General features: G+C 33.3%; 1 protein-coding gene across 1 annotated transcript in view; it reads right to left on the bottom strand.

Moving 5' to 3' along the window:
* Nucleotides 1–22,745, bottom strand: part of LOC129226728 (protein vav-like) — a 61,362-nt gene extending 38,617 nt beyond the window's left edge. The window contains exons 1-3 of the mRNA XM_054861356.1: nt 22,435–22,745; nt 20,898–21,014; nt 18,984–19,042 (exon numbers count right to left, since the gene is read on the bottom strand). Coding sequence (XP_054717331.1) covers nt 18,984–19,042; nt 20,898–21,014; nt 22,435–22,644 — 386 coding nt within the window. The 5' untranslated portion in view covers nt 22,645–22,745. The remainder of the gene's footprint in view (nt 1–18,983; nt 19,043–20,897; nt 21,015–22,434) is intronic.
* Between the last annotated feature and the right edge of the window lie 4,553 nt (nt 22,746–27,298).

A 27,298-nucleotide genomic window follows, 5' to 3' on the forward strand; every position in this document is an offset into this window, starting at 1 on the left:
GCCCCCCCCCCCCCCCCCCCCATCGAACTCCTTCCCCTACATTCACTAAATTCGACTTCAATTTGCGGTTCCCCTTTTCATCACCGAAGGTTTAAGAATTTAAGTTCTAAAATTTATTGAGAGAAAGCTTTCTAAATCCCTCTTTTTATAAGTCCCCCAAAGATTACCTAAAGCTGAGTTCTGAATACTTCAGCTTTGAATATTTTTCGGGGAAGGGAGACCCCGAATCCCAAGACGTTCTAAAGTAGCGCTTTTACGTCTCCAGTTTCGGAATTTCGCCTAAAGAGAGTCCCCCCCCCCCTCTTGACATTGCCATAGACAGCCTGAAAGTTTTAAGACTTCAATTACAAACACTTTTCGGGAGAGGGTCCCAAATTCCCTATTTTTAAGTCATATAAGTATAGCCTCAAATAGTTTTTATTACATCAGCTACAAAACATTTTCAGGTTAGAGCACCAAAACCAAATATCTCTCATAAATTCACCAAAGATTGCCTAAATTAGTGTTTTTAGGCTCCAGTTTCCGATTTTTTTTAAAACCTCCTTCTCCCCACTTTTACATTATTAAAGACAGCCTAAACATTTTTGACTTATAAATTTTTAAGTTAGCAGAGGCGAAATCCTGAACCACTCCTAGCTTCAAAAATGGCTTTCAATTCAGTTTTTCTATATTTCATTCTGAAGCCCTTGAGTAGCCCCCCCCCCCCCTAGATTTTTCAAGATATAAATGTTTCAAGACCTCAGTATCATGGGTTAATTTGCGGACCTACCTTCTTTGCGTTTTTTGCAAACTCGTGCTGCCGTTATTTTTATCGTTTCCTTTATCTCCCCCCCTCCCCCCTTTTTCAATTCTAGCGAGTGTTAGATTGAGTGACATTGGAATTTACTGATTCCTCATGTCTTAGAATATTTTACCAGAAACATATCAAAAATGCAGGAACAGTTGCCCATCGGTGTTTCAAACCACCTTGAAAATTTCCCCTGATTCTTTCCAAAATTCCCATTTTCATTAAAATCTTCAAAATCCCTGATAGTTCCCGTTTTACCTGGTATGTGGAAACCCTTTGCTGTGGCGTAAACATTTCATTCTGTCAGCAATCATTCTCAATCAGTGATTCAGATTCAACTGTAAGACATTTTAAGAACGCACGTAATTTTCATTTATGCGTGTAAAGTGTGCAAAAAAAAAAAAAAACCGCACATGAAAAAAAAACGAAAGGATGATCGAAAATAGCCAGAGAAAAGGCTAAATTTTCAAATAGAGACAATTAGTTCGAAAAAATCAGGGAGAATAGCAAGCAAATACGCAGTCTACAATGTAGTGAGTTGGAAATAACAGAGCTACCTAAAAAAAAGTCGAACGGAGCGAGTTTAAAAGTCACTCCTCCAAAAGCACGTTGCAAACAAAACAAGCTCATGGTGGAAAATCGAGAGAATGTCGATGTAAATTCGTGGTTATGGAACGGTCCAGTAATATATTAAAGCATATTTTTCAAACACTCGATTTTTCTTTATTAAGTAAAAACTGAAGGAAAGTCATCGAATTTCTTTCCGTCCCGACCTCCGTCTCGGAAATTTTGTCCAAGACGGAAATCTGTCATGGGACGGAAAATCTTGCACCCGGACACTGAATCTACGGAACCTAAATTATTTCGAAAATAGAACGAAAAATAACAATTAACATTTAATACGAACAAAAATGAAAACTAAATTCCATGAATTATTGAAAATTAAATTAACGAAAATAATTGAATAGGTATGCGCGACTGTTTGAGCCCCCCCCCCCCCCTCCTTAAAAAAAAGTAATTCTGAGAAAATTTACAGTTTGAACAAAACTAAACAAAAACTCCAAACCATTGATTCCACTCTTTCGCGAGGTGTACAACGGGGGTTCGCGCATGGGTGACCATATGCAATACTTTAAAGGGGGGGCTCAGATATGTTCCCCATGGTTTACAGGATATTTTCCCCATGGAAACTGATTTCAGTACAGATTAGAGTTACTAAAGTTCGACATTTTTAATAACTTATTAACTAACGTCTAGAGAAGAAATGTTTTTACATTTTGGCAAAAGAAAAAAGTACTAAAAGCAAAAAAATTCTAATTTATACAGGGGGGCTAGAGCCCCCCTCTCCTTGTCCCCCTATATGGTCGCGAATACGTAAAGTCCGTTAATACAGAAGTTGAAAGGACCAAATAAAAACTTTGCAATACCGTGATTTTGTCATAAAAGGCAAAAAATAAAAACACAGTAAACCTGAAGGGGGATTGAAGCTTTTACGTTTTAGGGATAAATTTGCTGTAACGGCTTTGAAATGAACGGGAGCGACTGTAACGTCGAAATTCAAACACACTTGCTTGAATTGAAGTCCAAAATTTAGGCATCTTTTATTCATCTTCTTATACAGTTGTTCCCTTGTTTATTCGCTGCTCTTCAACGGCAAATGTTTGCATACTTCACTGACATATTTTATAAATTTAATGAATAACGTTTTCATTATAAGGAGCAGGTTTTCCCCGTTTTAATTGAGCATGATTGAATTGAACCGCTGCCGAATATGCTCAAATTTTATATCCAATGTGTTCAGTTGAATAAGTATGTTAATGCGACATCGATTTCAAAACATTGATGCTCACATGTGCCCCCCCCCCCCCCACATAGGTTTTCAAACAATTGAAGATATTTTTAAAAATAATATAAAATAAAGAAAGAGATTTGTCTTTACTCTCGGAAAATTCCATCAGAAAAAACTAATTAATCATGGGGGGCATTTTTGCTCTGAGAAATTGACAATATTTTTGGAAAAATTAATAAATGAAAAAAAAAGTTCACATGGGCTCCCCTTCTCCCCTACTTGATTTCTTAGTTGCAACACTAAAAAACTGCCAGTTAAACTCTATATCGTAATATTTAATTTAATTCTAAAGCGGTCAATTAAATTTAAGTTAATTTAAAAATTTTAAAGTAGAACAAATATACAGGTGAATTACAGCAAAAGCTATTTGAACCAACCTGTATACCGCCCATTTCATCGTTCAAATTTTTTGTTTAAATGTTATTGGTTGCTTTAGAATTAACCTACATTGAAATGGAAGAGCAAAAAACGCAATTTAAGGCTAGCTTCGAGGATGTCAGGTGATCGCGAAAGACGGTCTCGGGGTACTTTGTTAATTCAAAAAATGAAATAGTAAACCATCTTTGATGGCAATAGTGGAAATAATGGGTTTTCGAACCTTCCCGAAAAGTTTTCAAGATTGAAGTTCAAAAAATGTAATTTTAGACCATATTTAATGATTCGAGGATCGGGGACCTCCCCCCCCCCTCCCCCTCCCCTGGATTTTTTTCCAAATTGGAGTGTTTAAAATGCGATTGTAAGCCGTCTTTGTAAACGTTAAGGAAGAGATGGGATTCAAGGAAACTTGCGCAGCAGTTTTTTGAGATTGAAGCTGTAAGATCTGCAAAATCTTCGACCAACTTCGATAACATGGGAGGAGGGCCTTCGAACGCTCTCCTCCTGGATATTTTTTGGAAATAAAGTACAAAAAAAGTGTAGTTGCAGATGAATTTTTGTGATTCTAGCGTGAAGGAAGATTTGGTGGCTTCCTTCTTCTTTTTTTTTCTTTTGAAATTTCAAGTTTTGGGGGAAGGAGAGGGGCGATCGCCCTAATCGTCCACTCCCTGTCGATCCGCCACCACTGCATTGTATACACATTTTTACAAAATAGAAGTCAGAAAATTAAGAAACGAATATTGCTTTAACTATAAGTTCACATAAAAGAAAATTAAAAGCGTATTCACACAATTTAAAATTGAAATTTTTAAAAAAATACTAAGCACTTTTCAAAATGCACTCAAAAGGATAAAATAACTTTTCTCGGTCAGAAAACACAGTTTCAGTATTCCTGTAGCTTTCAATTATTAAAAGAAAATGACACCACAAACGAAGAAAAGTGCGGCTCAAGTCGTGTAGAGAATTTCTTATTATCTAGCTTTCAATCATAAATTTGAGTGTTGAAACATGCATATTTTATTTAAACGGGAAAGAGTTTGGTTTGAAATGACTTGAGTCGCACTTTCTTCGTTTGTGGTGTCATTTTCTTGGAATAATTGAAAACTACAGGAATAATGAAACTGTCCTTTCTGACAGAGAGAAGTTACTTTATCCTTTTGAGTGCATTATTAAAAGTGCTTAGTATTTTTATTATTATTATTATTTTTTTTTTTTTAAATTCTGCATTTTTGCAACCCCGAATTTCAAAACGGATTAATTTCCGTGATTCCTTTTTCAATGTTAATTGAATTGAAATCAACAAATTTTACCTTTTGAATTCCTTTTAGCATTATTTCAAATGCATTTTTGTAACGAATTTCCAAGCGATAAACTATGGGGGAAAAAAGATTAATTCAAAATTGATCAATTCCTACATTTTTCATTCAGTCGAACTTCGGTCGTAATTAAAGTCTTTAATTAACGGGCAGGAAATATAAAATTTTGACAAAATGTAATAGCATTTAGTTTTTTAATTTTTAGTTAACAGTGATTGAGCTGAAATTGGGAAAATGTCTAGATTTTCGAGTGTTGTTTGGGAAAAAATTTCGAAACCTTTAATTTCGAAAACAAGTCTGATCCTCCAGTTTTAAACATCGTTCTTTGGATTTAAGGTCTGAAATTTAAACGAGTATATACAGTAATTATTTCAATGAAAGTTCATAACATTCATTAAGGCTATCGTGCTATAATTTTGCACAACAAGCCTGTAGGGCCCCCTTAAATTGCACAATCGAAGAACGTGCTCAATGGTACATTTTCTTGTCATTTCAGAGGTTCCCATCCCCCAAAAGCAATGGCGTACCCTCCAAAAAAAAAGAAAATACCGATGCATTCCCCCCTTCAAAAATAAGTGGTGCAGTCTGCACCACTGAAAATAACAATAAGTGGTGCAATCTAAACCACTGTTTCTTTTTTTTTCCCCGGATTGACTCCATTGATAATTGTCTCAATCTGAACTCATAAACCTTGATGAAGATGAGCCAGCAATAACAATTAAATTTTTAAACATACTTTTGAATAAAAATTTTCCGGAAAAAATTTATAATGCAAAACAATTGAAAACATAAAAATTTTAATCCCCCAAACTAGGCTGCCTTTAAGCCGGGCTTCTTTGAGCTTACACCTAAATCAGGTACTGCCCAGGAGTTTTAAAATAATTGAAATTCTATTGTTCATTTTATTTATCTTATTAAATTGTCAAGCATATTTAAAACTGAACTCTTTAGTTGTTTTGCATGAATTCTTTTAAATATTTCAAGTTAGTTGTTTTGTACATTTCATTTTTTTTTTTTTTTTTTTTTTTTTTTTCAACACTGGTCGTCGTGACTGGATTTGACGAATATTACTATTCTAATCCGAAGATTAACCTCAACAAATCAACACTCAATAGCAATCCTTCAGGGGGGAGGGGACAGCTGCATAGAGTAAGCTTTAAATTTCGTTCTGTTGAGACAAATAAACAGGAAAATGAACGAAATTACAAACTCTGAAACAACCGAGAAAACAACTAAAAGTGCCCCAATACCTCAATACAGGGTGGACAACATCCCCCCCCCCCGAGCCAAAAAATAATTTTAAACTTTATTCTAAAATTACTCACAGGCTACTGGAAGAATTTTTTTTTATTCCCTATAATTTTTCTAAAAGTTTTAAATTTTTTAATGGAATTCTCTTTGCATGTTTTTGCAATGTACTTGAATATATAAAGGCAGTTTGCTTTTCCTCTCTTCATTTTTTTTCGTTTTGTAATAACAGCTAAAAACGTTTTTAATACTGCATTTTTTTTTTTTTTTTTTTGGAACACAAAATGGTTTTTAAATGGGGAAAATGGAGGTAACTATTGTCATTATCAATGTATATCAGGAAAGTTTGGCGAACTAGGTCAGGGAAATCAAAAAAAAAAAAACAGGAACATTTATTTTAGTGTCTGTAGCTAACCCCCCCCCCCCCCCTAAATCACTGAATAATCTAATTAAAAATTAACTACTATTTACATTATTTCTAAAGCATTACAACAGATATTTCAACATACCTAATGTCAAATTTTTGAATTTAGGGGGAATTTGTAAGAGCTAGTACATGCAACGCTTCTTATATAGCCCATAATTCAGCATTTACCTTTAGTAAAACATTTAATATGCTTAATTTTGCAGCTTTTTTATTTGGAAAATTTTTTAGCTTAAATTATGTCTCTCCTTTTAAGTAACAAGTGAATTTCAAATTTCATATCTTTCATTTTTTATTTCACAGTTTAACACTAATACCCATTTTTCATAAAACTAATTACACTGGTAAACATCAAAACTGCATTCGGCTCAAAAATAGCTATTTTCGAAATATTTTGCCTTGATAAACAAGAAAATCACCATAAAAAGTTGAGATTGGCATTAGCACCAACTCCATGGGCTTGGAGGGAGGGGGGTGCCGTTTTTTAGTTCTTGTGTGTGCCTTTTTTAGAGGGAGTGGCGAGTGCTTTTACTAGAGGAGTGCTTTATGTGAAGCCAAGTTTAATTTTTTAAGCAGGAGGGTCAATAAGAGTAGTGACATTTTTGCGAATTTTTCATGCCTTATGAAACTATGAGTCAAATATGAGGAGGAGGGGGATTTGATGGATTTCAAAAGATGTTTTTAAATTTACAGCCTCAATCTATGTATGTTCACTGCAGGGCTCCAGGGCAGTAGCCTGGGAGTGGCATTAGAGAGCAGTGCCCTACCTTTTGTGACTGATGCTCTACCTATAAAATTACACTTAAATAACTCGGGGGGGGGGGATCCCCAAAGATCCTTTCCAAAAACGTCAAAAAAATTCTCTTGAAATTGCGTTTTCAGAACTTCAATTTCTAAAAATTTCGGGAGGAGAGTTTCCGAGTCTTCAGTAGCATACCGAACTCTATCACTCCACCTAAGGTCATCATAGGCGGCCTAAAATCGCATTTTTAGAACCTCCAATTTCAAATCATTTCTTTGATAGGACTCTAAATCCCTCCCCTTCCCCAAACATTATGAAATATAGCCTATAGTAGGATTTTAATTTCAAAAAAATTTCAGGGGAAAGCCTTTGAACTTCGCCTCTTTCTCACATCGATAAAAGATGGTCTAAAGTTGCATTTTCAGAACTTCAATTTCTAAAAACTTTGGGGAACTTCTTTGATTTCCATATTTGTATCGAAGATGGCCAACTGAGTTTTTAGGAGTGAGATTTAAAATTTTCTGAAGGAGAACCCCCTAACCCCTTTTACCTAACATCTTTGATAATCGTCTAAAATTGCTGTTTTGGAAATTCAGTTTCAAAAAATTAATGGGGAAAAGTCTCTGAACCCCATTGTTACCAAAGATAGCCTCAAAATGCTATTTATAACTTAATGCTAATGTTTCGAGACATTTCCATAGGAAGGCCGTCAAAGTTACCCTCTCCCTAACATCACAAAAATCGCTTGCAACTGTATTTTGGAACTTCTATTTCGAAAATTCCAAAGCAAAGCTTCAAATCCCATTCCTTACCCTCATATCAACACAGATAGAATACAGTTGCGTTTTCAAGAACACTTTTTAAAATTCTAGGGGAGAGCTCCCTTTCCTTAACATTATCGAACATGGTATTAAACTGCATTTTCGAACCTTCAATTTCAAAAAACTTCTGGGATGAATTCCTTTAATTCCTATGTTTCTCCTAACACTACCAAATACAGTCAATTCGCGATAACTCGAATCTAAAGGGACCGACGAAAAACTTCGACTTACCACTAGTTTCGGTTTTCAACTTTTAATATTAAAAACCACTGAATATTTTAACTAATATGTACATATAGACAAAATTGCAGAACTTAAAAGTTTTTAAGCACAATATGCACAGTTTAATCAAAAATATCGAGAGAAAAAAAAATCAAAAGCATGGTTTTGACTTCGATACTGCTGGAACCACTTGAATAGAGCTTATTCTACTTCAGGAAAGATGCACATCTTTATTCCTTTTTAATTCAAATTCATGGATTTTACCGCTTTAGAAGTTTCTCTTTTTCTTTTAATATTATTGACAGAGTGCTTAGACATCTTTAATAGTAAAGAACTTACTCTGTCTCTCAGGAACTTACAGCAACTGATTAAACTAAGGAATGAAAGGAAAAGCATCTTAACTTAGGTCAGCCTTTAAATAAAGGTACAATCAGTTGACTTGACAGCTTAAAGCAAATTTGTAGTACAGCAACATATAAAAGTGTAAACAGTACAGTACAACAAAAGAAAACAAGCTAACTCATTTCGGCACGTGCAACTCCTTTATCGTACATTGGCTCAACAGGTGATCTTCTTGCTTTCGAGGTCTATTGTGCAGGGATTGCAAGTGAAGGTGAATTAATGTCTCTCTCATAGTCACTTGTTTGTTTGTTTGTTTCTTTTTTTTTTTTTTTTTCGTTCTTTCGAAATAAATTTTGAGTCATCGTGGAAAAAACTTCGAGTTAAAGGAAGTTAACTTTGATATATTGAGAATAATTAGCATGGAATTATAGACAAAGGGGTCGGGACTTGATAAAAACTTCGAGTTATAATAATATTTAAGTTATCGGACTTCGAGTTAGCGCGAATTTACTGCATATTCTTCAACCACATTTAAGAATCAAAATTTGAAAAATTGTCTGGGAAGGGAATCTTAATCTTCCCTCCACCAACATCTCCAAAGATCCTCTATGTGTTTTCGACTTTGAGCTACACTTTTAATAATTTTCTAGGAGAGAACCCCTGTTTCTGTGCGATGTTACTTTATGTCTGAGATCAAGTTGCTAGTTGAAGATCTTGCTGCAAAAAGGATAGCTCCAAATTTCAATTTTCAAAAGAGCAATTTTTAGATTAGTTACCTTGAAAACACCATGTTACATGCTGCTGGTTTCAAAAGTTATGCACCAGAAAATATGTAAACAGGCTTTTTGAAGTTACAGAAATTTGATCTTTTTTTTTGGGGGGGGGGGGCGGGGTATAGGATTACATAACCTCTTAGACAGACGAAAACGTCTACCCCCCCCCCCCCCCCCAATAATTTTTACAAGTTTGCGCCCCAGGAGATTAGCTCTAATTTTCAAGATACAGAGCCATTTAGGATAGTGAATTTTCACTAATGTTCTTTTCCCCTAGCAGACAGAACCCCCCCCCTACCCCCAACTGTCTTCTAAACCTCGACCCTTGGTTGGGATAGAAAATCTGACTACATAAAACTGAGATGGACTTCAAGAAATTTAAATTCCGGGAAGAGAAATGCTCAAAATCAGAATCTAGTAGATCCACCCATTTCTGCTTCCACCCATGCTCATTCTGCTGGGGATAATGAAGAACTTTGTGAAAGCTGTGAACAAAGACTGTTTTCCAATAACTTACAGGGAAATTTCCAAGGTATATTGAAGCTAAGATTAAGGAGGGAATTTTTAACAGCCCTTCAAATGCACACAATTATGAAAATCACTGGTTTTGAAGAAAAATTTGCGAGGGAAGAAAAAAAACACACAGGAAGCCTTTAAGGGTTGTAATATAAGTATTTCTAAGCAGCAGAGAAGACGAAAACTAAAAACAGTTGGTCAAACAATCACTAGAGAAGTTCTGTGACTATTGATGAATGACGTGTCCTTAAAACTCTATTTCATTTACTTCTAGGATATTTTGCTTCGAAACTAAAGCTATGAACGGTGAGCATGAGGAAAGGTTTCACCAAGATATCTTTACAATGGAATGCAGATATCAGAATCATAGGGCTGAGTTAATGCTCACCAAATGCTGCTGAACTATTACAAGAGATGGTCTTTCTTTGACGTTCAAAAAGGAATTGAAAATAAAGCATTTACAGCAATGAGCCAAAAGCAATCTCTGCGTTCCGAAAAATAAGCATTGTTTAATAAAACAGAACCTATTCAAAACATTTATTGCACTGCACAAGATTTTTTTTCCTTTTTAATATTACTTTTCAATTAATGTGTGGTTGCTGTGTATCTTTCTCCAGTGGACTTTTATGTATCTTGAAAACAAGAGCTAATTAAAAAAATCCACTACCATATTTGTTTTTCTTGACCCAAAATTAGTAGGAATTGACTATTTAAAACCAGGATGCAGACAAAAAGTTATTTTTTGTTGACTAGTTTGTGTTCGTTGTCTAAATAAAATATTCTGAATTTAGATGAAGGGTGGATAAACAAGTATTGGATGCCCTTCACATATTTTGATTTGTTAAAAAATGAATAATACGAGTTCAGCTTTTATTTATTATTTGATAATTCTTTAGATGTTCTATGATTCTGGATTATTCTTGACAATGTTTAACTTTGAGCAATAACTATAAAATTGCTAAACTTTAGTCAACAGATTGATACATTTATTTTTAAAAACGACTTAAAACATTATGCCAATTACTATTAAATATACAATTTTAATAGAAATACCCCAAAGGTCATTACTGCCACATCTAACCCAGTAAATGTTTAAAAATATGATACCATTTTCTCATAAGTTTCAAAGCTAAAAAGGTTTAAAGAATGCTTCACACAATATTTTAATTATAAGGTACTATATCGGTTAATTATAAGGTTTAATAAATAAATTACTATATAAACTATATATTAATTACTATATTTTAGTAATTAATGTATGGTTTTAGTTTATACATTAATTACTATACAGAGTTATTACTATAAGGTTTAATTATAAGGCATATGTTTTATTATAAGGTACAAATTTGCAATATGATATTTTACACAATTTTAACCGTAAAAAAGATATTCACAGCCTAAATTGTCATAAACTGAATCGGACGAATCACACAATATGATTTGACAGGCGAAGAGGCCGAAATTTATGTTCTATCTCCAGTAAATACAGCACTTATCCACCAATATTTTACCAAGTAAGTCAACTTTCATGGAATTCAGCACAGTGGCAATGACTGAGGCTCATAAGTTTGGAGGTAAAAAATTTTGGAAGCTGAAGACTTAATTGTAGGCTATCTTTGGATTACTTAAGAGGTTTCGGAGACTCTTCCCCGTAAATGTTTTCGAATTGTTTTAAACACGCAGCTTTAGTATAGTTTTGTCAACGTTTGGGGGGCGTTAATGGAAGACTAGATTGAAAGTCCAGGAAATTAAGCTGAAGTCCTAAAAAAATGTTTAAGCTGTCTTTGGTGATAAGGAAAACAGGACTACTCCCGAAAATAATTGCTGAAACTGGTGTCTTAAAAACGCAAATTTAGACCATCTTTACAAACGTAGGGTTTGTAAAGATGACGGATAAAAGTGGTTGAAAAAAAGAGGGAATCATTAATTATTAATAGTTTTGAAGACAAAACATTCATTGTCCTATAATTTTGTCCAGTTTTACAATATCACATTTTATTATTTATAATTATAAAAAAAAGCATTCATATTTTTAATTTTCATATGTATGTACAATGATTTTGGCACTAAAAAAACTTTATAAATTTCTTTCAATTTACTTCAGAAATAACTTTTTTCTCCTAGACTTTTAGTTGTCTGTATAATTTTGATCACCACTCTATCTTTGGGTGACTTAAAGAGAAAGGAAGATCTCAGAGGTTCTCCCTCAAAGTTATTTGATGTGATGAAGCCCTAAGAACTATACCATACTTCCTTCGATCACTTTAGAAGAAGATTTGGGAAACCACCACTTGGTTTTTTTCTCAACTGGAATCTGAAAACGCAATTTTAGGGTATCTTTGCTGATGTAAGGAAAAGGGGAGTTCTTTTCCTAGAAAAAATTTTCGAAACTAATCTTAATTTTGCAAATTTAGGCCATCTTTGAAGTTAGGGGAATGAGGGAGTGTTTTTGAGGATTATCCACCTGAAATTGCAATTTTAAGCTATTTTTAGCAACATTCGAGTTTGGATGACCTCCCTGAATTTATTTTTAAATAAAAATTCTAAAAACGTGTCGGCGAACCTTAATGATAAAAAATGTGCGGAACAGTCCCCCCCCCTTCCCAAGTTAGTACCACTGACAGAACATGTGCTTCACCTTTGGAATTGAACATATACTTCATCACAGGAGATTGCTTACATGTTACAAATCTCAATCCTTTTGTATCACACATATTTTTCATTTAATTTGAAATTTCAACTCACAGAATTTGTTTAGACTGTTAACTTGGTCTTTAGGGTAACTAAATGATAACTATAGCCTATAGTACATCATGGAGGAACATGAAATTTTTAACTGATCGTAACACTCTTTGTTAATCATTTTCTGTAGTTTTTGTCATTTTAACTACCAGTTTAAAATAGTTTTCAGGAAAATAAAATGTATTTTTGTATGTTGTAGGTTGAATAGTGAATTTAGTTACTGTTTTACATATTGACGTTGCTAGTATATTTTCAGTTTAGATTTTAGAATTAGAAACTTGATATGTTTTTTTTTTTTTTTTCGTGACGTCTGATTTAATAATTTTACTTATCTTAGGCTTCTTCTTTTCTTTCTTTTTTTATTCAGTTCAGCAAAATTTGACATAACTTTTAGTTATTGTGACTTCACAAGCTTTTTCTTCTTTATATTTTTTATTTTTATTTGTTTATTTTTTTATAAAAAGTTTTTAAAATTACAGGCTTTAAATAAAAAATTTAAAAATTATTTGCTTTATTTGTTTGTTTGTTTTTGAAAAATAAATTAGATTTTGCTTTTTACTTTACTTTTATTTATTACTACAGTTGAACCGGCTTACAGCGAAAGTGAAGGGACCTCGATATTTGCTCGTTATTACTGAGTGCTCTAGCAAAAAACGGGTTTAAGAAAAAAATTCATAAATATTCATACAGACTTATCAGTTTTTTTTAATATTAATATTTCTAAAGAAGTCAGTTAACTTGCTTTGGAAGTGTCTTATTGTATCTTTCTTGTATGATTGTTCTTTGAGAAATATGCTCAATTCCTGAAAAACATTGTCAATCCTTCCTACGAAAATCGATTGAAAACTTTCTGCACATCAAAAGCCATTACATGTTGAAGGTTGTTCAACTTCAAACTATTCACAGTAGTTGCGGTAGTAGTTGCTTTCATTATTTTACTAACATCATTAACTTGTTTATAAAGTTTTTGACTTATCACTAACATTCGGTTGATTTTTAACTGTCAAAGTATTTTTTTCCTAGAAAGGATAAGTTGAAATAGAAGTATGTGGAAGTTTTATGAATCACAAAAAAATTGCTCATTTTGAGCGGGGTTTCCTCCTTAAAAGCAAGTTATGTTCCTTTAACATTGTACCAACCAAATATTTCCTCTTTAAAACCAGGTTCTCGTTATAAGTGAGTTCAACTGCACTATCCTTTATATTATTAATCTTTAATTATTTTTATTTATGTATGTATTCATTCATTATTTTATGCAAAGTTTAAAAGTTTTAATTTCTAATAAAACATATTTTGTTATAAATTGTCCTAAAATATGTGTAAAACGAAAAAAAGTTGATTTTTAAATTTTACAAGAAAGAAATATAATGCTGTCACATCTGGGCATTTGCAAGGAAAAACCCATAAATCTCTATTTAGCAGTCTCCAGATTACAAGAAAGGGTTAGGGCAAAAAGAGCTCCACAATAACTAAAAAAATACATCTCAATGTATGAATAATTTGTTAGTTCCAAGTATTCAAAATGCTCAATCAATTACAAAAGATTTTTCAACTTTCAAACATAATGCTGCAAGTCTTTAGCTTTTTATCACCATGTTCATGCAAAAAAAATATTCACTTTTTCCTGACTTTTTAGCACTCTAAATAAAGATGATGATTTTTCATAAGGGGCTATCGATAAATGACGTCATGCTTATTTTCAACATTATTGTCACAAAGTCGCACTTCACCTTACCCTCTCCCATACCTTGTCACATGCCACGCTGTTCAGTCGCGGATCCAGCTGATCATTTTGGGAAAAGACGGTTATTTGAATTTTTTTGAAATAAACCTTCTTTGAATATTTTTTCCAAATAGTCACCTCTCAAACGGATGATTGATTTTTATGAAAAAACAGTCTCTACCCAGTTTCAAGTTTTTATAAAAAATTCGAATGTAAAAATAACAACAGAAATAGGGTGAATACATAAAATTTAAGATAAGGTTAACACACAAAAATACTTAATGCGTAATTTATTGCTTTGAGGAAAGAGACAGCAGTTTTTAGTTATCTTTCGTGCCATTTGTGAAGAAGAATGCAGCATGGGAACAGAGGGCTCTCCTGCAGAAAATTTTCAAAATTAAAGCCATAAATTGCATTTAGGCTCTCTTTGGTCTCGTGAGCAATACGTGTATACAGATTGCATAACATCCAGGTGTCTAAAGTTGGTATCAAGAAATGATGTAAACAATGAAGCCAAAACTTTAGAAATAAAATTATTTTTAGGAGAGGGATGTAACTTTTCTCCTAATTAAAACCTTAATTTCTCTTAAAGTAAAAGTTATGTGTTAAATTTTGTTATTTTCTCATAATATTTTCTTTCTTTTTTTTCCTTAAAAAAATTCCTACACTCGCAAAATTTTGGAAAGGGCTGTGGACCCCCCCCCCCCCCTTTAGATCCATCCCTGATCCTATTTTCATAAGCATTATTCTAATTTTAAAATGTGTGACTTCACTCTTCTCTTCCCTTCCCTTTGTCACAAACTGTCACAATTTCCTGAAGCACTGACCTCCTCCCTCAAAGTTTGAAGTCATTTGTGAGCAATCCCTCAAAGAAAATGGACAGAAATTCTTTTGTATGATCATAACAGCAGATTTTTCATAAAATCAAGAGCATTAAAAATATTTCTCTAATAGTCGAAATTCCGTGCTTATTTTATTTTTCATTCATTTCAAGAAAACAATACAAAACTATTCTTGGTTGAAATGTTAAATTTTAACAAATAAAAATTATAATTTTTAAAAAATCTCCAAAATTTCCGTATTTTGTCTTCTTTTTTCATCCCTTTTAATCTATTTCTTCTTTATTCAACTGTTTTGCATTAAAAAATTTTTTAAAAAATTACTGTCATTTTTTCTTCTTTTTAACTAGAGACGTACTGAGTAGCACTTTGGCCGAGTAGCCGAGTACCGAGTACTCGGCCTTTCACTACTCGGCCGAGTTACCAAGTACAAATTATGTTTTAAGAAGAACCACCGACACACATGTGATGAATTTTGAACTTATTGGAATAGTTGTATAGACCTCCTTGTCCATACAATAGTTTTTAAAACTAAATTCCTGCTTAAATTTAACTATGCATTATATAAACAATTTTGTGTCAAAAATTTTACAAAAACATTATTTTTAAAATTAAAAATAAATAAACTAAAGGTATGATTAATCGAGTTGGTATTAAAACAAATTACAGTAAAATTCCTCTAATGTGGACACTAACAGGACAATTTTTTTTTCCTGCAATATAGAGGTGTCCGCAGGACAGGGGTTTAATAATGTTATTTGCATTGGAACTGGGGAATTAAAACTTGTCGGCATAGAGGGGTGTCCGTTAGGAGGGTTTCACTGCATACCAATCAATTATAGTTCTAGTCCGCCAAACATAAATAATTTTTAAAAGCAGTTAAAACAAATGTGCAGGAACACTACAGACATGTGTTTCTGCCCCCCCCCCCCCCCCGTTACAAGGAACGTCTATTTCAATGCATACATGTGAGCTAAAGAATGTAAAGACATTCGACAAAAAACATCCGACTTTTGTCGGATGTCTTTAAATCCACGAGCCTCCATTTTGTGCATTGAAAAAGGAATTTCTTGTAACGCCAAAACACGTGTCTGCAGTGTTCCTGCACTGTGCTTTTAACATTGTTTTATTTCCTTTTATTTTTTCAGCAAAGGTATTTTTATATTTTTTATAACTAATTTTTGTTTGTAGCAAAAATCCATTTTTAATATGAAAATTCCATATTTTCTATACTTACCTCTTTTGCATAATTTTTAATAAATAAGTTTTATTAACTTTGCAGACATTAAAATAAAGATTTTTTCCATTGAAGCATCACAAACTTCATTATTCTCAAAATTTAAATTTGACTTATAAATTTTAATTGTAAATGATTGCAGAATATAATGCTTGCTCTTTTTTTAAAATTTTAGTATCTGTCTTGGATAATATTCAATTTTTTGCAACTACTCGGTATTGGCCGAGTATCTGATCAGAATTTGGCCGAGTACCGAGTACTCGGCAAATTGGCCGAGTAGGCCGAGTACCGAGTAGTTACCGAGTACTCGGTACGTCTCTATTTTTAACTCTAGTTTTGTACGGATGTTTAAATCTCCCTTTAGAGATTTAAACCCCTTATCCCCTTAAAGATTTACGGATGTTTAAATATTTTCATTTTATCATCAACCTTTCACATAGTCCTTCACAAAAATTTTCTGTGCAAAAACTTAAACATTCAGTATTTCCTACTGCACAAAAACTTTTAATCTGTATACCATATCAGTCCCTCCCTCCACTACAAAAAAAAAAGTAAATTCCACAAAAACACCAATAAATATAGAAAAGCATGAGGCAAAAGAAACTTAGTAACCCTGATAGTTAAATAGTTTCAGCATAATAAAACAAGCGAAAAAAGTTCAACAAAGGTGTCATAACTGCACACAGAATAAAATAAAAATTCATTTTGTTTCACAATATTTAAGCATTTATCCTTTCAAAACTAATTTTAAAAAACAAAATAATTTGTGACACAGTCCTCTGATGACGAAACTAAGCATTTCATAAGAGCACTGCGACTTACCAGTGGGTTGCAACTGTTTCTGAACAGCTGTATTTATTATGAAATGAACAAAAGATTCTTTATGTCTTATTTTTTATTTTATTCGTTTCTTTTTTTAAATTTATTTCTTACTTTCTTGATCCAGAAGTGGGAAAACTTAATTTTTTTTAATTCTAGTCTTTGGCACTCAAAAATGTAACTTAGAAAATACAACGAATCCAAACCCATTGAAATAAAATTGAATTGTATGCAAACAATTGCAAAATCCTTAATTTAAATAATGAACACCAAAGTATTTCTCAAATCTGGAGCAGATATTACACATGCTAATTTGGCTTGCATTGGCTAAATCAAATTTACATCTCATTAATATTATGCTTTCTGTTTCATTTGGTGGTTAACACTTGCTTGTTTTAATTATGGACTAGCTGTGTTGCCCAGTCTACCTTAAAAATAAATATTGTATCAAGTGACGTATATTCAACAATCAGGCTTTAAAAAAAGAAAAAAAAACATAATGCAAACTCCCCCCCCCCCCCCCCAAACTATGACAACAGATAACAAAATACTTCTAAGAAATGAAAATGAGAAAGATGGATTTAAAAAGCGTAACCATGGGAACACAAAATAAAATAAGTTAAAAGAACTGAAAATGAGAAAGATGGAAATGAACAATGGATTCAAAAAGCGTAACCATGGAAAGGCCAAAATAAAATGGTTAGCAACTGGAATGGAAATGAGATTTTTCGAATTTTATTCAAATTGCTTGTAACATTTTTCTTTGGAGATAGAAGCTAAATTTTTCGATCATACGTCAAGTTAGATCTGGAGTAAAAAAAGCCGTTTTTTCCAGTGGTGTCAAAAAGAAAACTGTGGGACAATTTCTTCACTTTTTATTGATATATTTAAGGAAGAAAGAAGTGCCTAAATTTCAGCTAAGTCTAAAAAAATTTGAGCTAAAAAAGCAAATAACTCCCACCATAATTAAGTTAGAGCATTGAAACAAATTGCGTAGAAAGAGAAAAAATCTACTCTTTCCAATGATATGTATTATTAATGTGTGCAAGTAATTTTCCACCCCCATATTCGGGAATTTATGTAAAAATTGGGAAAAAAGAACTACTCTTCGATTTTTTTTTTCAAACTGGTCTGCAAATCTTTCTGGTGCTAAAAAAAAGATACTGTGAAAATTTCAGCGAAATTGGCAGAGTAGTTCTCTAGTTTTGCGCGTTTACACAAACAGACGCTTTTTGGAGACTTCATTTTATACTAAGTAGAGATGCATCAATCAATCAGCAGTAATCATGTTCTAGGGCTTATGTTCACAAGGGGTAATGGAATATTGGAAGTTTTGGAAGCTTAATAAGTAAAAATTAATTTATTTCAGTTATAATTTTGAGAAAAAGGGTAATACAAAACATGGTAATACAAAAAAAAATAATTAATTTTTTTAAAAAAATCCATCTTGATATTTTCTAATTAAAAAGATCTTTCCGCTAAAGTTTGTTTAAACCAAACCTACCACTCAGATAAGGATTTATATAGGACTCTAATTTTTCCATAGGCACTGAAGTGTTAACAATCTTAGTCTTTCAAAGTTGAAGGAAAAGATATTTTAATCAAACAATAAAACAGGAGAATGTGGTTTTTGGGACAAGATTTTGCAAATATAAAAACAATTTCATTCAAACAAGACTATTCCTTCAAAAGTTATAAGGCAAAAAGAGGTATATAATCTCCAAATTTCCCCCTTTTCAACATAACAGATTTACTGTTGACAAGAGACAATAAACCTTCCCTTATACTTTTTTCAAAAACTTTTACAAAAAAGTAGACTAAACACACATTAAGATAAATAAATACCTTTGTGCTGAACAGTAAAGTAAGACAAAACAACGTTAGAAGTAGCACAAATTTGCAAATTACAGCAGACATGTGTTTCGGCGTTACAGGGAACGCCTTTTTCAATGCAAAAAATAATGAGCTTATGGATTTATTGCTTTGTTAAAATTTGAAGAAAAAAAAAAGCTCAGAACACCAGGGAGGGGTAACTACCCCCCTTACCTCCTCCCCCTTCACACACACACACACACTCAAAGATAAAACTGCCACAACAAAGAAAATATGAGAAAAGTACACAAAGATTAACCTTTACCATTTCCGTTTTTACTTATTTTCAAATTACAAAGAACAAACAATAGTTCGTGCATCAAATAAAGTACTTACTTGATACCAGAAGTTTCAGCTTTTCCTGTTTTTGACAAAACTGATAAAGTATGTAATACCTATAAAATAATATGTGACATTAGTAAACAAAAAAATTTGAACAACATTTTAAAATGATAAAATTTTTGTTTGTGCACAAATGATATTTAATTAATCTAATCATAATAACATAAATTGAGAAATACAATACCTATTATATTGTAAGAAATAGGAGGAAAAGGATCAGACATTTTAAATTGCTGAACTATTGATTTGCTGTGGTATCATTTGAAGCAGGGCTGGATTTAGGGGAGGGCAGGTGGGGCTACTCCCCTGGGGGCCTCCACAACAAAGGGGCTCCCAAAATAAATCTTTTACAAAATATCCTAACTTTCACGGGTCAAAAATATCGGATACATATCAAAGTATAGGATATTTTCCAAAATATGATGATCTTTTTGAACCCTGATTAGGGGCCTCCACTCCTTCGTTGCCCTGGGGTCTCCGCACTTCCAAATCCGGCCCTGATTTGAAGTCTAGTTTGGTGGACTAGTTTTTGACAGATTTGATAGCTTGTAGTTCAAACAGTTGTTTTTGAAAATGCTGACTGCAGATTTTGGCATCAATTCAATTTTGAGTATTTCCATTATTTCAAAGCTTGTAGCTCCCATACCTCGATTAAAAAAAGAACGATTTTATAATATTTTGCTTGCTCTTTCCAAATATGTACTTATTTTGTGTGTAGGTTTTCCAAATATTCCAGAAATCATTATTGTTTACATAAAACTGCTTTCTGGCTCATTCTCCTTGATTCAACCATAACTCGAAAACAGTTTGAGGTCGGACAAGGTCCTGGGTGGTTCTAGGTTCTCCTTGGGTTCTTCTGTCATCCCCTTTTGCATTGTACGTAAAAACATAAGTATCTGTGCATGTAACTCAAAACTATCTGCAGTTATGAAAATCAAAGAGTGGGTGGGAAAAGTTTTTACTAAGACAATGGTTTTTGCTTTCAATCGTGTAATCTATGAAAGCAAAAGATAAACTTTTTTCATTGATTTATCTATTATTTTGAAGATAATCAATGTTTAATGTTGATACTTTTTTGCAATTATTAGGCAATGCACATATCTACATCAAATGTATCAGCGCATGGTGTGCGCATGTATATAGGATCATCAAGCTATGTCCCTTTGTTTGGTAGAAAGGTTAAATTTACCCTGTATACTTGCTCCAACCAGTGGTAAATACAAGAGAAGGTTCACGGAGGTCATGCCCCTCCAACCCTAAACCGTCAACAGTAATATCTGTCCATATTGTAAATGCTTTGTGAATAAAATGTAATCGATTTCAGTTAGTCTTTCAATTCATTCATTATTTTTGAAAGCAAATATTTGAAATACAAGTTCTTTTTATTGCAAGTGAAATTAATTTGTAACATTTATGCCCTATTTCTGGACGATTCCTTACTTTTTATTGATACCTAAGCAGTCTCAAAAAAATTTCGAGCTCAAAACTAAGTTTGTTTATGGGGGGAAAGGGGTATTCTTTAGCATGATCTCTCCTCTCTACAATGGTAGTCTGTATCTGCAAGTGGCTCCAACATACTTCCAAGATAGGACTCTCTCCAAATAAACTTCCTCTGGGCAAGGTTTTGCTATGATAGATTGCTTAGAGTTTGAATCAGCATTTAAAATTTTCATATTATGTAGTTCTTTGCTCAAGGTTCAAAATGAAATCACATAAACATGAGAATGGTAGTGTCAGTTAACTTTGAAACTGCTTTCAAATTTTACAAAAAGTGTATTTTATAACAAAATTATGACTGATAATTCAATTATACTATGCACCACATGAAGACGGATAAAGAATTATTGAGAACTGATTAATTTGAAGAAAACAAATTTTTGAATGATTATAAAAGAGCATGGTACATACTTTCCCAAAATCAGAACAATCAAATAACATGGATGGCTCAAACAGGTCTGATGCAGATACATCGAACACATTTTGGCAAGTCTGAAGAAAGGTCCGGATATTTTTCAGGCACAAAAACTGCAAAGAAAAATCATATTCATCTGAAAAAAGTGTGTACTCAATAAAATACAATTTTTTCATCTTTTTACTTTCTAAAATTCTTTTTTAAAGGTTTTACATTCTTTTTTTAAGGTTTTACATTTTCTTCTTTTAAAAACAGCTCCAATTTACTTGCAAAAAACTGTAAAAAACAATTTGCGAATGTGGACTTAGATCTCATTTTTTAAACAATTGGTCGTTTACTGTTATTGAAGACTTAAATGAACGGATTGACAATGTATAATTGTATCAGAATGTGTCAGCATTGTTTAGTTAAAACAGTTGAACTAAAATCAAGATGATTTTTTAAAAAGTTGATGGTAAACGCTGTATCGGGAGAAAGGTAGCACTTCCGAAAATGTAGCTTTTAAACACACAAATGACACTGCTGTTCTTCCGGAAATCACTGCACTTAATACTATAGGGGTGGAGGGGGGGGGGGGGTATTTTTTGTCTACTGTTTAAAATTGGAATGATTTTGTACAAGGTTTGGGTAACTTGTCATAATATTTTTTAAAAAAAACACAGAAATACAACAAAATTTAAATTCAACTTCTTGAGTGTTTTCTCTTATACTAAAATTATTTTGAATGTAGTGTTAAAAAGAACAGCAATTTGAATTAATTCTGAACTATAATATTAGACTTCTCCTATTCACGATTATAAAAGAATATTTTAAATTTGTTTACAAGTATTCGGCCAAACCAAATTTTTTCGTTTGTCAGTATACATAATACTAATTGAATAGGTATTCAGTGCATCATCTGCATCGGTGTGTATGTATTATGAATGTATAAAGGCAGATCTAACTTGAAGTGGTTTTAGACCGAGTCATTTTTAAATTTGAGTTTACAATCCGAGGGGTGAAGTGCTCTCTCCATGTAATGTCTCAGACTTGAAACTTCTTGAAGTTGTATGCTGTCTTTGGTTGTCTTGTGGGCGAGTCATGAATCCCTCCCAATTCATGTATAAGTTAGCTCTCTCCCCGCCCCCTCCTCACTTAAAAAAATTCTTGCTAAACCATTGTTGTGCCCAGTTCAGCAAATAGAAAGTCATAGAAATACGATGAAAAACAATTCCTGGTATTGACTGAGATAGACATCTCTGAACTTATTACAAACGTTTTCCAATTTATTACATGTTTCAGTCATTCACTATTTCAATGCATTCAAGTTCGAGTCAAATGGGTTAGAAATAAGCACGAACAATTGAGTATCACAAATAAATATCTACAAAATGTTAAAAGATACATATTATGTTTTGGATTGAGAATGAAAAAAAAATGTTTTCTGTTTTGTAAGAAGAGAGTTTCAACGATAAAAAAAAAATTCTGAACGTTTAAAAGTACTGAAATACCAAGTATCATGCTGTAAAACATTTTGAAAAAACACAAACGCACCTGCGACATTTGAGGTCGCAAACTGATCTCCTTCAGGTCGATGCATCCAGGGACTAATTTATTAAGAAGCTGGCACAACAAAACCCCATCCCGCAGGGTGTATACCAAGTCGATTACTTGAGCAGATGGCCAAGTGACTCTGTGATCAGGCAAGAGAACTTGATGTCTGATAAGCCAGTCCGCGCACTCTCTCCACAATATTTCAGCCATACCCGAATACTTTATAAAACGAATTCAGGATATCAATAATAAACTACATGGCAAAAAATACCTCCCTATACGGTACACTCTACTATTATTTCTCAAATGTCAGCATCTTTTTACAAAAAGGATTACAATGACAATCCAGAGATCGCCGTCACAATAAACTAATAAACAAAATGAAAGGTGCTAGGCAACCGATAAGACATAAGGGATGCTATACATTAGTGTGTAAATATAGCGAGTAGTTATGAAGGAACATAAGTACGCATGCGTGAAGTTGCTTGTGGAGTAAAGACATACCTGGAGATGTAACAGGAAAACTAAGGAATGCATATTGAGAACGGAAAGTATCTACAGGTAGCGCTGTAATCCTTTGACTCCTAACGGATGTCTGATCAGATCAAGCAATGGGCGCCATCACACCAGAAACAAGCTACAGCTTAGGACCCCCGCTTCATTAGGGGCCCTCTAACTAAAAAAATTGTATATTCGTCCCTTAAAAAAGGGAAAAGTACTTAATTCAGCTCCTTGCCATTAAAAATAATGGGTCTCACGTTCTTTAACATATTGTTTGGAGTGAAATTTTTTGACTGACATGTTTCCTATCTTGCTAAAAATTAAATACGAAATACAGTATTCTGGAGTTATTTTTTTTCTTTTGTTATTGCTTGCTTTTATATTACTTCTACTGCATATTATTAATCTGTTTAGCACAAGAAAAAAAATAGTGCACTACATCTATTATTTTCTACTTATCTCTTCTCTTCCCTTAGTCGATAAATATCAGCGATTTGTCCGACTAAAAACAATTTCTAGTTTGTATTAGACTTACATTAAACTTCTTTAAAATAAAATACAGCAATTTTGCTCCTTATGTTCTTGTTAAACTCTAACTTAAAAAAATATTTAATCCCCTAAAAATGTGTGTGAGTCATAAAAAAATTGTCTATACAACAAAAGGGGGCTCCATAGCTGAGATTACTTCTGGCCTACTTGTTAAAGTTTAAACCCGACCCTTGTAGTAAGTGCTAATGAGCAGTTTCTTCGGGGACTAATGGGGGGGGGAGCAAGGGCAGATACAGAAAATTCTTTTGGAGAGGGTCCAAGAAATTGAATACCCCCCCTCTTCCCACACACACACACATACACTGTTTCATAACAGTTTTCATGGCTTAATTTTTGAATGTTTTTTTTTTTTTTTTTTTTTACATTTTCCTGCAGGCCAGTGAATTTTGAAATGGGAAGATTGGGCGCCGTCAATTATTGCCGGTAACATTGAGCGCCGTCAATTACTGCCGGTAACATTGGGCGCCGAGCATTTTGGGCACCGGGCATATTGGGCGCAGGGAACATTGGGCACAATGCGCTCAGTGCCCTAAGTTACCGGTGCACAAAGTGCTCGGCGCCAAAATTCCCGGCGCCCACTCTGCGACGCCCAATCTTCCTAGACCATTAAAGTTTTACATACTACCCATAACCGCATTTGAGTTTTTATAAATTAATTTATATTTTACCTATAAAATATTATGTGGTTAAGAAAATCATAGCTTCATAAAGTAAAAGTTTTATTGAATAATTCAGAAACTATTTCTGTATGAATTTCAAAGCATTTGCTGATTTGTTTTAAAAGCCATGATACAGTTGAGATAACATACATGCCGCTTCCAGTAAGCAAAATATCTTGCCTCAGTATTGCATAAAGATGCAAGAAAAATCATCTTGCATTAATGCTGCCTCAATCTTGTTATGTTACTCCATTTATGCTGTCAGCAGGCTGCCACAATATTGACTGACAAGGTGTATGCAGCATAATATCAGGAAAATAACAAGGTAGGCTGCTTTTGTAACATTGCATACGTATTGATATGACAGGATAATCAAGATGTTGTCATGACAGCTTGAAATCAAGGTCTAGGCAAGATGATCTTGCTTTTGTAATCTTGCATACGTATTGATATGACAGAGGAAAATGTCAGGATACATTGACATGACAGTATGAAATCAGCACGTTTGCAAGGTGCTTTATCTATTTATTTATTTGTAATATTTTCACTTTAAACTCGAGAATTAAATTTTATTCTTCAATTATTTCTGTTATACTTCAAGATAGTTTCTAGCCTAAGAATATTTTCTTAAAGCTGACATCTGATCGGAAATTCATATAAAGGTATTAACCCAAGCAGCACAGAGGCGTTCAAAGCTCGTTCCATAACACGTTCTGAGCACACCACCCGACACGTTCAAATTACGTTCTCTCAGAACGGTCTAAAAAGCGTCTATGTGTCTCGTCGATCGATGTCGTATAGCACGTCGAAATATGATGTTGTACCACCACTTTTGCACCAATTTTGAACGTGGAATATTACGTTATGTTAAAGTGGTAGGATGACGTTTCATTTTGGTGTTAGCAAAACAATACTGAATATTCTGCTTTCACAGGTAAAAAAAAATCGAAAAAAATACTTGTGTACCTCATAAAAGGATTTTCCATTGACAAATTCAGTTTTCGTCAGATCTCTGCCGAATTTCGAGCTGAAGTCTTTTGATGATCGAAAATTCCTCATAGAAAGATCCCCCCCCCCCCCCCCTCCAAAGAACACCACAATGAGGATTTTTCTTTACAAAAAAAATCCAGTTTATGTGGGATGTTTGACAAACTTGGCACAGTCAATTTTGTTAAATCATTTGATGGTCGAGAAGTGTCATAGGGGAGTCTTCGCCCCCCTTCTATGGTGTGCAGATGCTCACATTCAGGACTTTTCCTTTTACAAAGTGAGTTTACCAAATCTGACCCGTAGATACTTTGATGCTCAAGAATTCCCTTGGGGTTTTCGCCCCCTGCCGATGGGAAACGATGTATAGAGGGTTTTTCCTTGTACACATTCAGTTTACGTCGGATCTTTGCCAAATTTGGCTCATAGGTCTTTTGATGCTCAATAATTCACATAGAGGCTTTCGCCCCTCTCTATAGGGGCGAAACTCTCCATAGAGGGTTTTCCTTCTTACAAAAATCTAGTTTACACTGGGCCTTTGATAGAATTTGCACATAACTTTCTTTGATGCTGAAAAATCCACATAGGGGAGTTTTCGCCTCCCTATGGGGGTGGAAATTCCCCCAAAGAAGATTTGCCCTTATGCAAAATTCAGTTTATGTTGGATCGTTTAAGAGATCCTTTGATGTTCAGGAATTCACATAGGGAGTTTTCTCCCCACCCCTGAGGGAAGAAAAACCCCATAGAGTGTTTTTCTTTTAATAAATCGAGTTTATGATCTTTGCCAAATTTGGCACACAGTTCCTTTGATGCGCAAAAATTTACGAAGGGGGGGGGGGGAGTTTGGCCTCCATAAAGGGTTTTTCCTCTGACAATTCAAGTTTACGACGGATATTTTCCAAATTTAGTACATAAGTGTTTTGATGCTCGAAAACTCAAGTAGAGGAGTTTTCGCTTCTCTAGTAAAATGCAAAAATATCTTATACAAAATCCAGGTAATATCAAAGCTTAGCCAAATTTAGTTTTTTTTAACCTTTTGTTTACAATATCTGCTAAATGTGTACAGTTTTTGTAAATTAGGGTTTTATATTTTCTGTTATGCAGACTAAATAATAACACAAAATTTACAAAAATACCGATTAATTTACAGATTTTGATGAAATGAACACTTGTAGAGGCTTTACTGTCCTGAAATGCAACTTCCATAGAGCAGTTTATAGCAGTGCGTCTTGCAGCCACACCACAATTTCGAGGTTCGACTCTTGGGTTTATTCAAGGTGTATTACAACATAACTTTAAAAGTAATTTCCCATGAGTACATGAACAGAGTTTGAAGAAAAACCGGGGTAATTTAAAAAACCTTAGTTACCCTGGATTTTTTTTTTATGAAGTATCCTGGTCATTGTTGAAAATTACGGACTTTTGCGGACAAGAAAAAAAATTAATCTTGATCACTATTTTAACATTGTTTAAACTGTACTACTTTGTTACTTTTTTTTTTCATAGAGATATGAATAATTTTAAATCCTGAATTTATTTCTACTCAAATTTAGTACAAAAATCGTCAAAATTGAAGAAAAAAATGAATTTTAAAACCATGTGCATTTACATAAAACACATAAAATACACCGCTAGCTAACTTCTGAAAAACTTACTGAAAATATTTACGCTTTAGGTGAAATATTATCAAAATTAATTTTTCTGAAACATAACCACACCATAAATAGAAAACAGATTCATCCATAGAGAATCAAGTATGTCACATTTTGAGAAAAGCTTTCCTTTTAGTCCCAAAAGGCATTTAGTAGTATTTTATTTCTTCAGTTTGTTTAAAAAAAACCTCTGACTAAATTTTGCGTTAAAAAGAGCCGCATGAACCATAACCATGAATCATATCAAGTATTTTATATATCCTTCCACACAAGAAGTTGGAAATAAAAATTTGAACTGTATAAAATATTAAAATTAGTAACTATAAAGTCACGAAATAATTTTGCACACAATAATTCAGAATATGTGAGAAAATTTTCAGGTATGATTACAGTTTATGGAATCTGGAATAGTCATCACACAGGTTGGTTAATTTTATGTGATTATTGTAATCTACCTTTACACTTTGCAATCCTGCATTAAACATCTATTAAAAAAAGAGATTTCCTGAGGCAGTT

The sequence above is a fragment of the Uloborus diversus genome, chromosome 7 (assembly GCF_026930045.1).
Source record: "Uloborus diversus isolate 005 chromosome 7, Udiv.v.3.1, whole genome shotgun sequence".
Taxonomy (NCBI): domain Eukaryota; kingdom Metazoa; phylum Arthropoda; class Arachnida; order Araneae; family Uloboridae; genus Uloborus; species Uloborus diversus.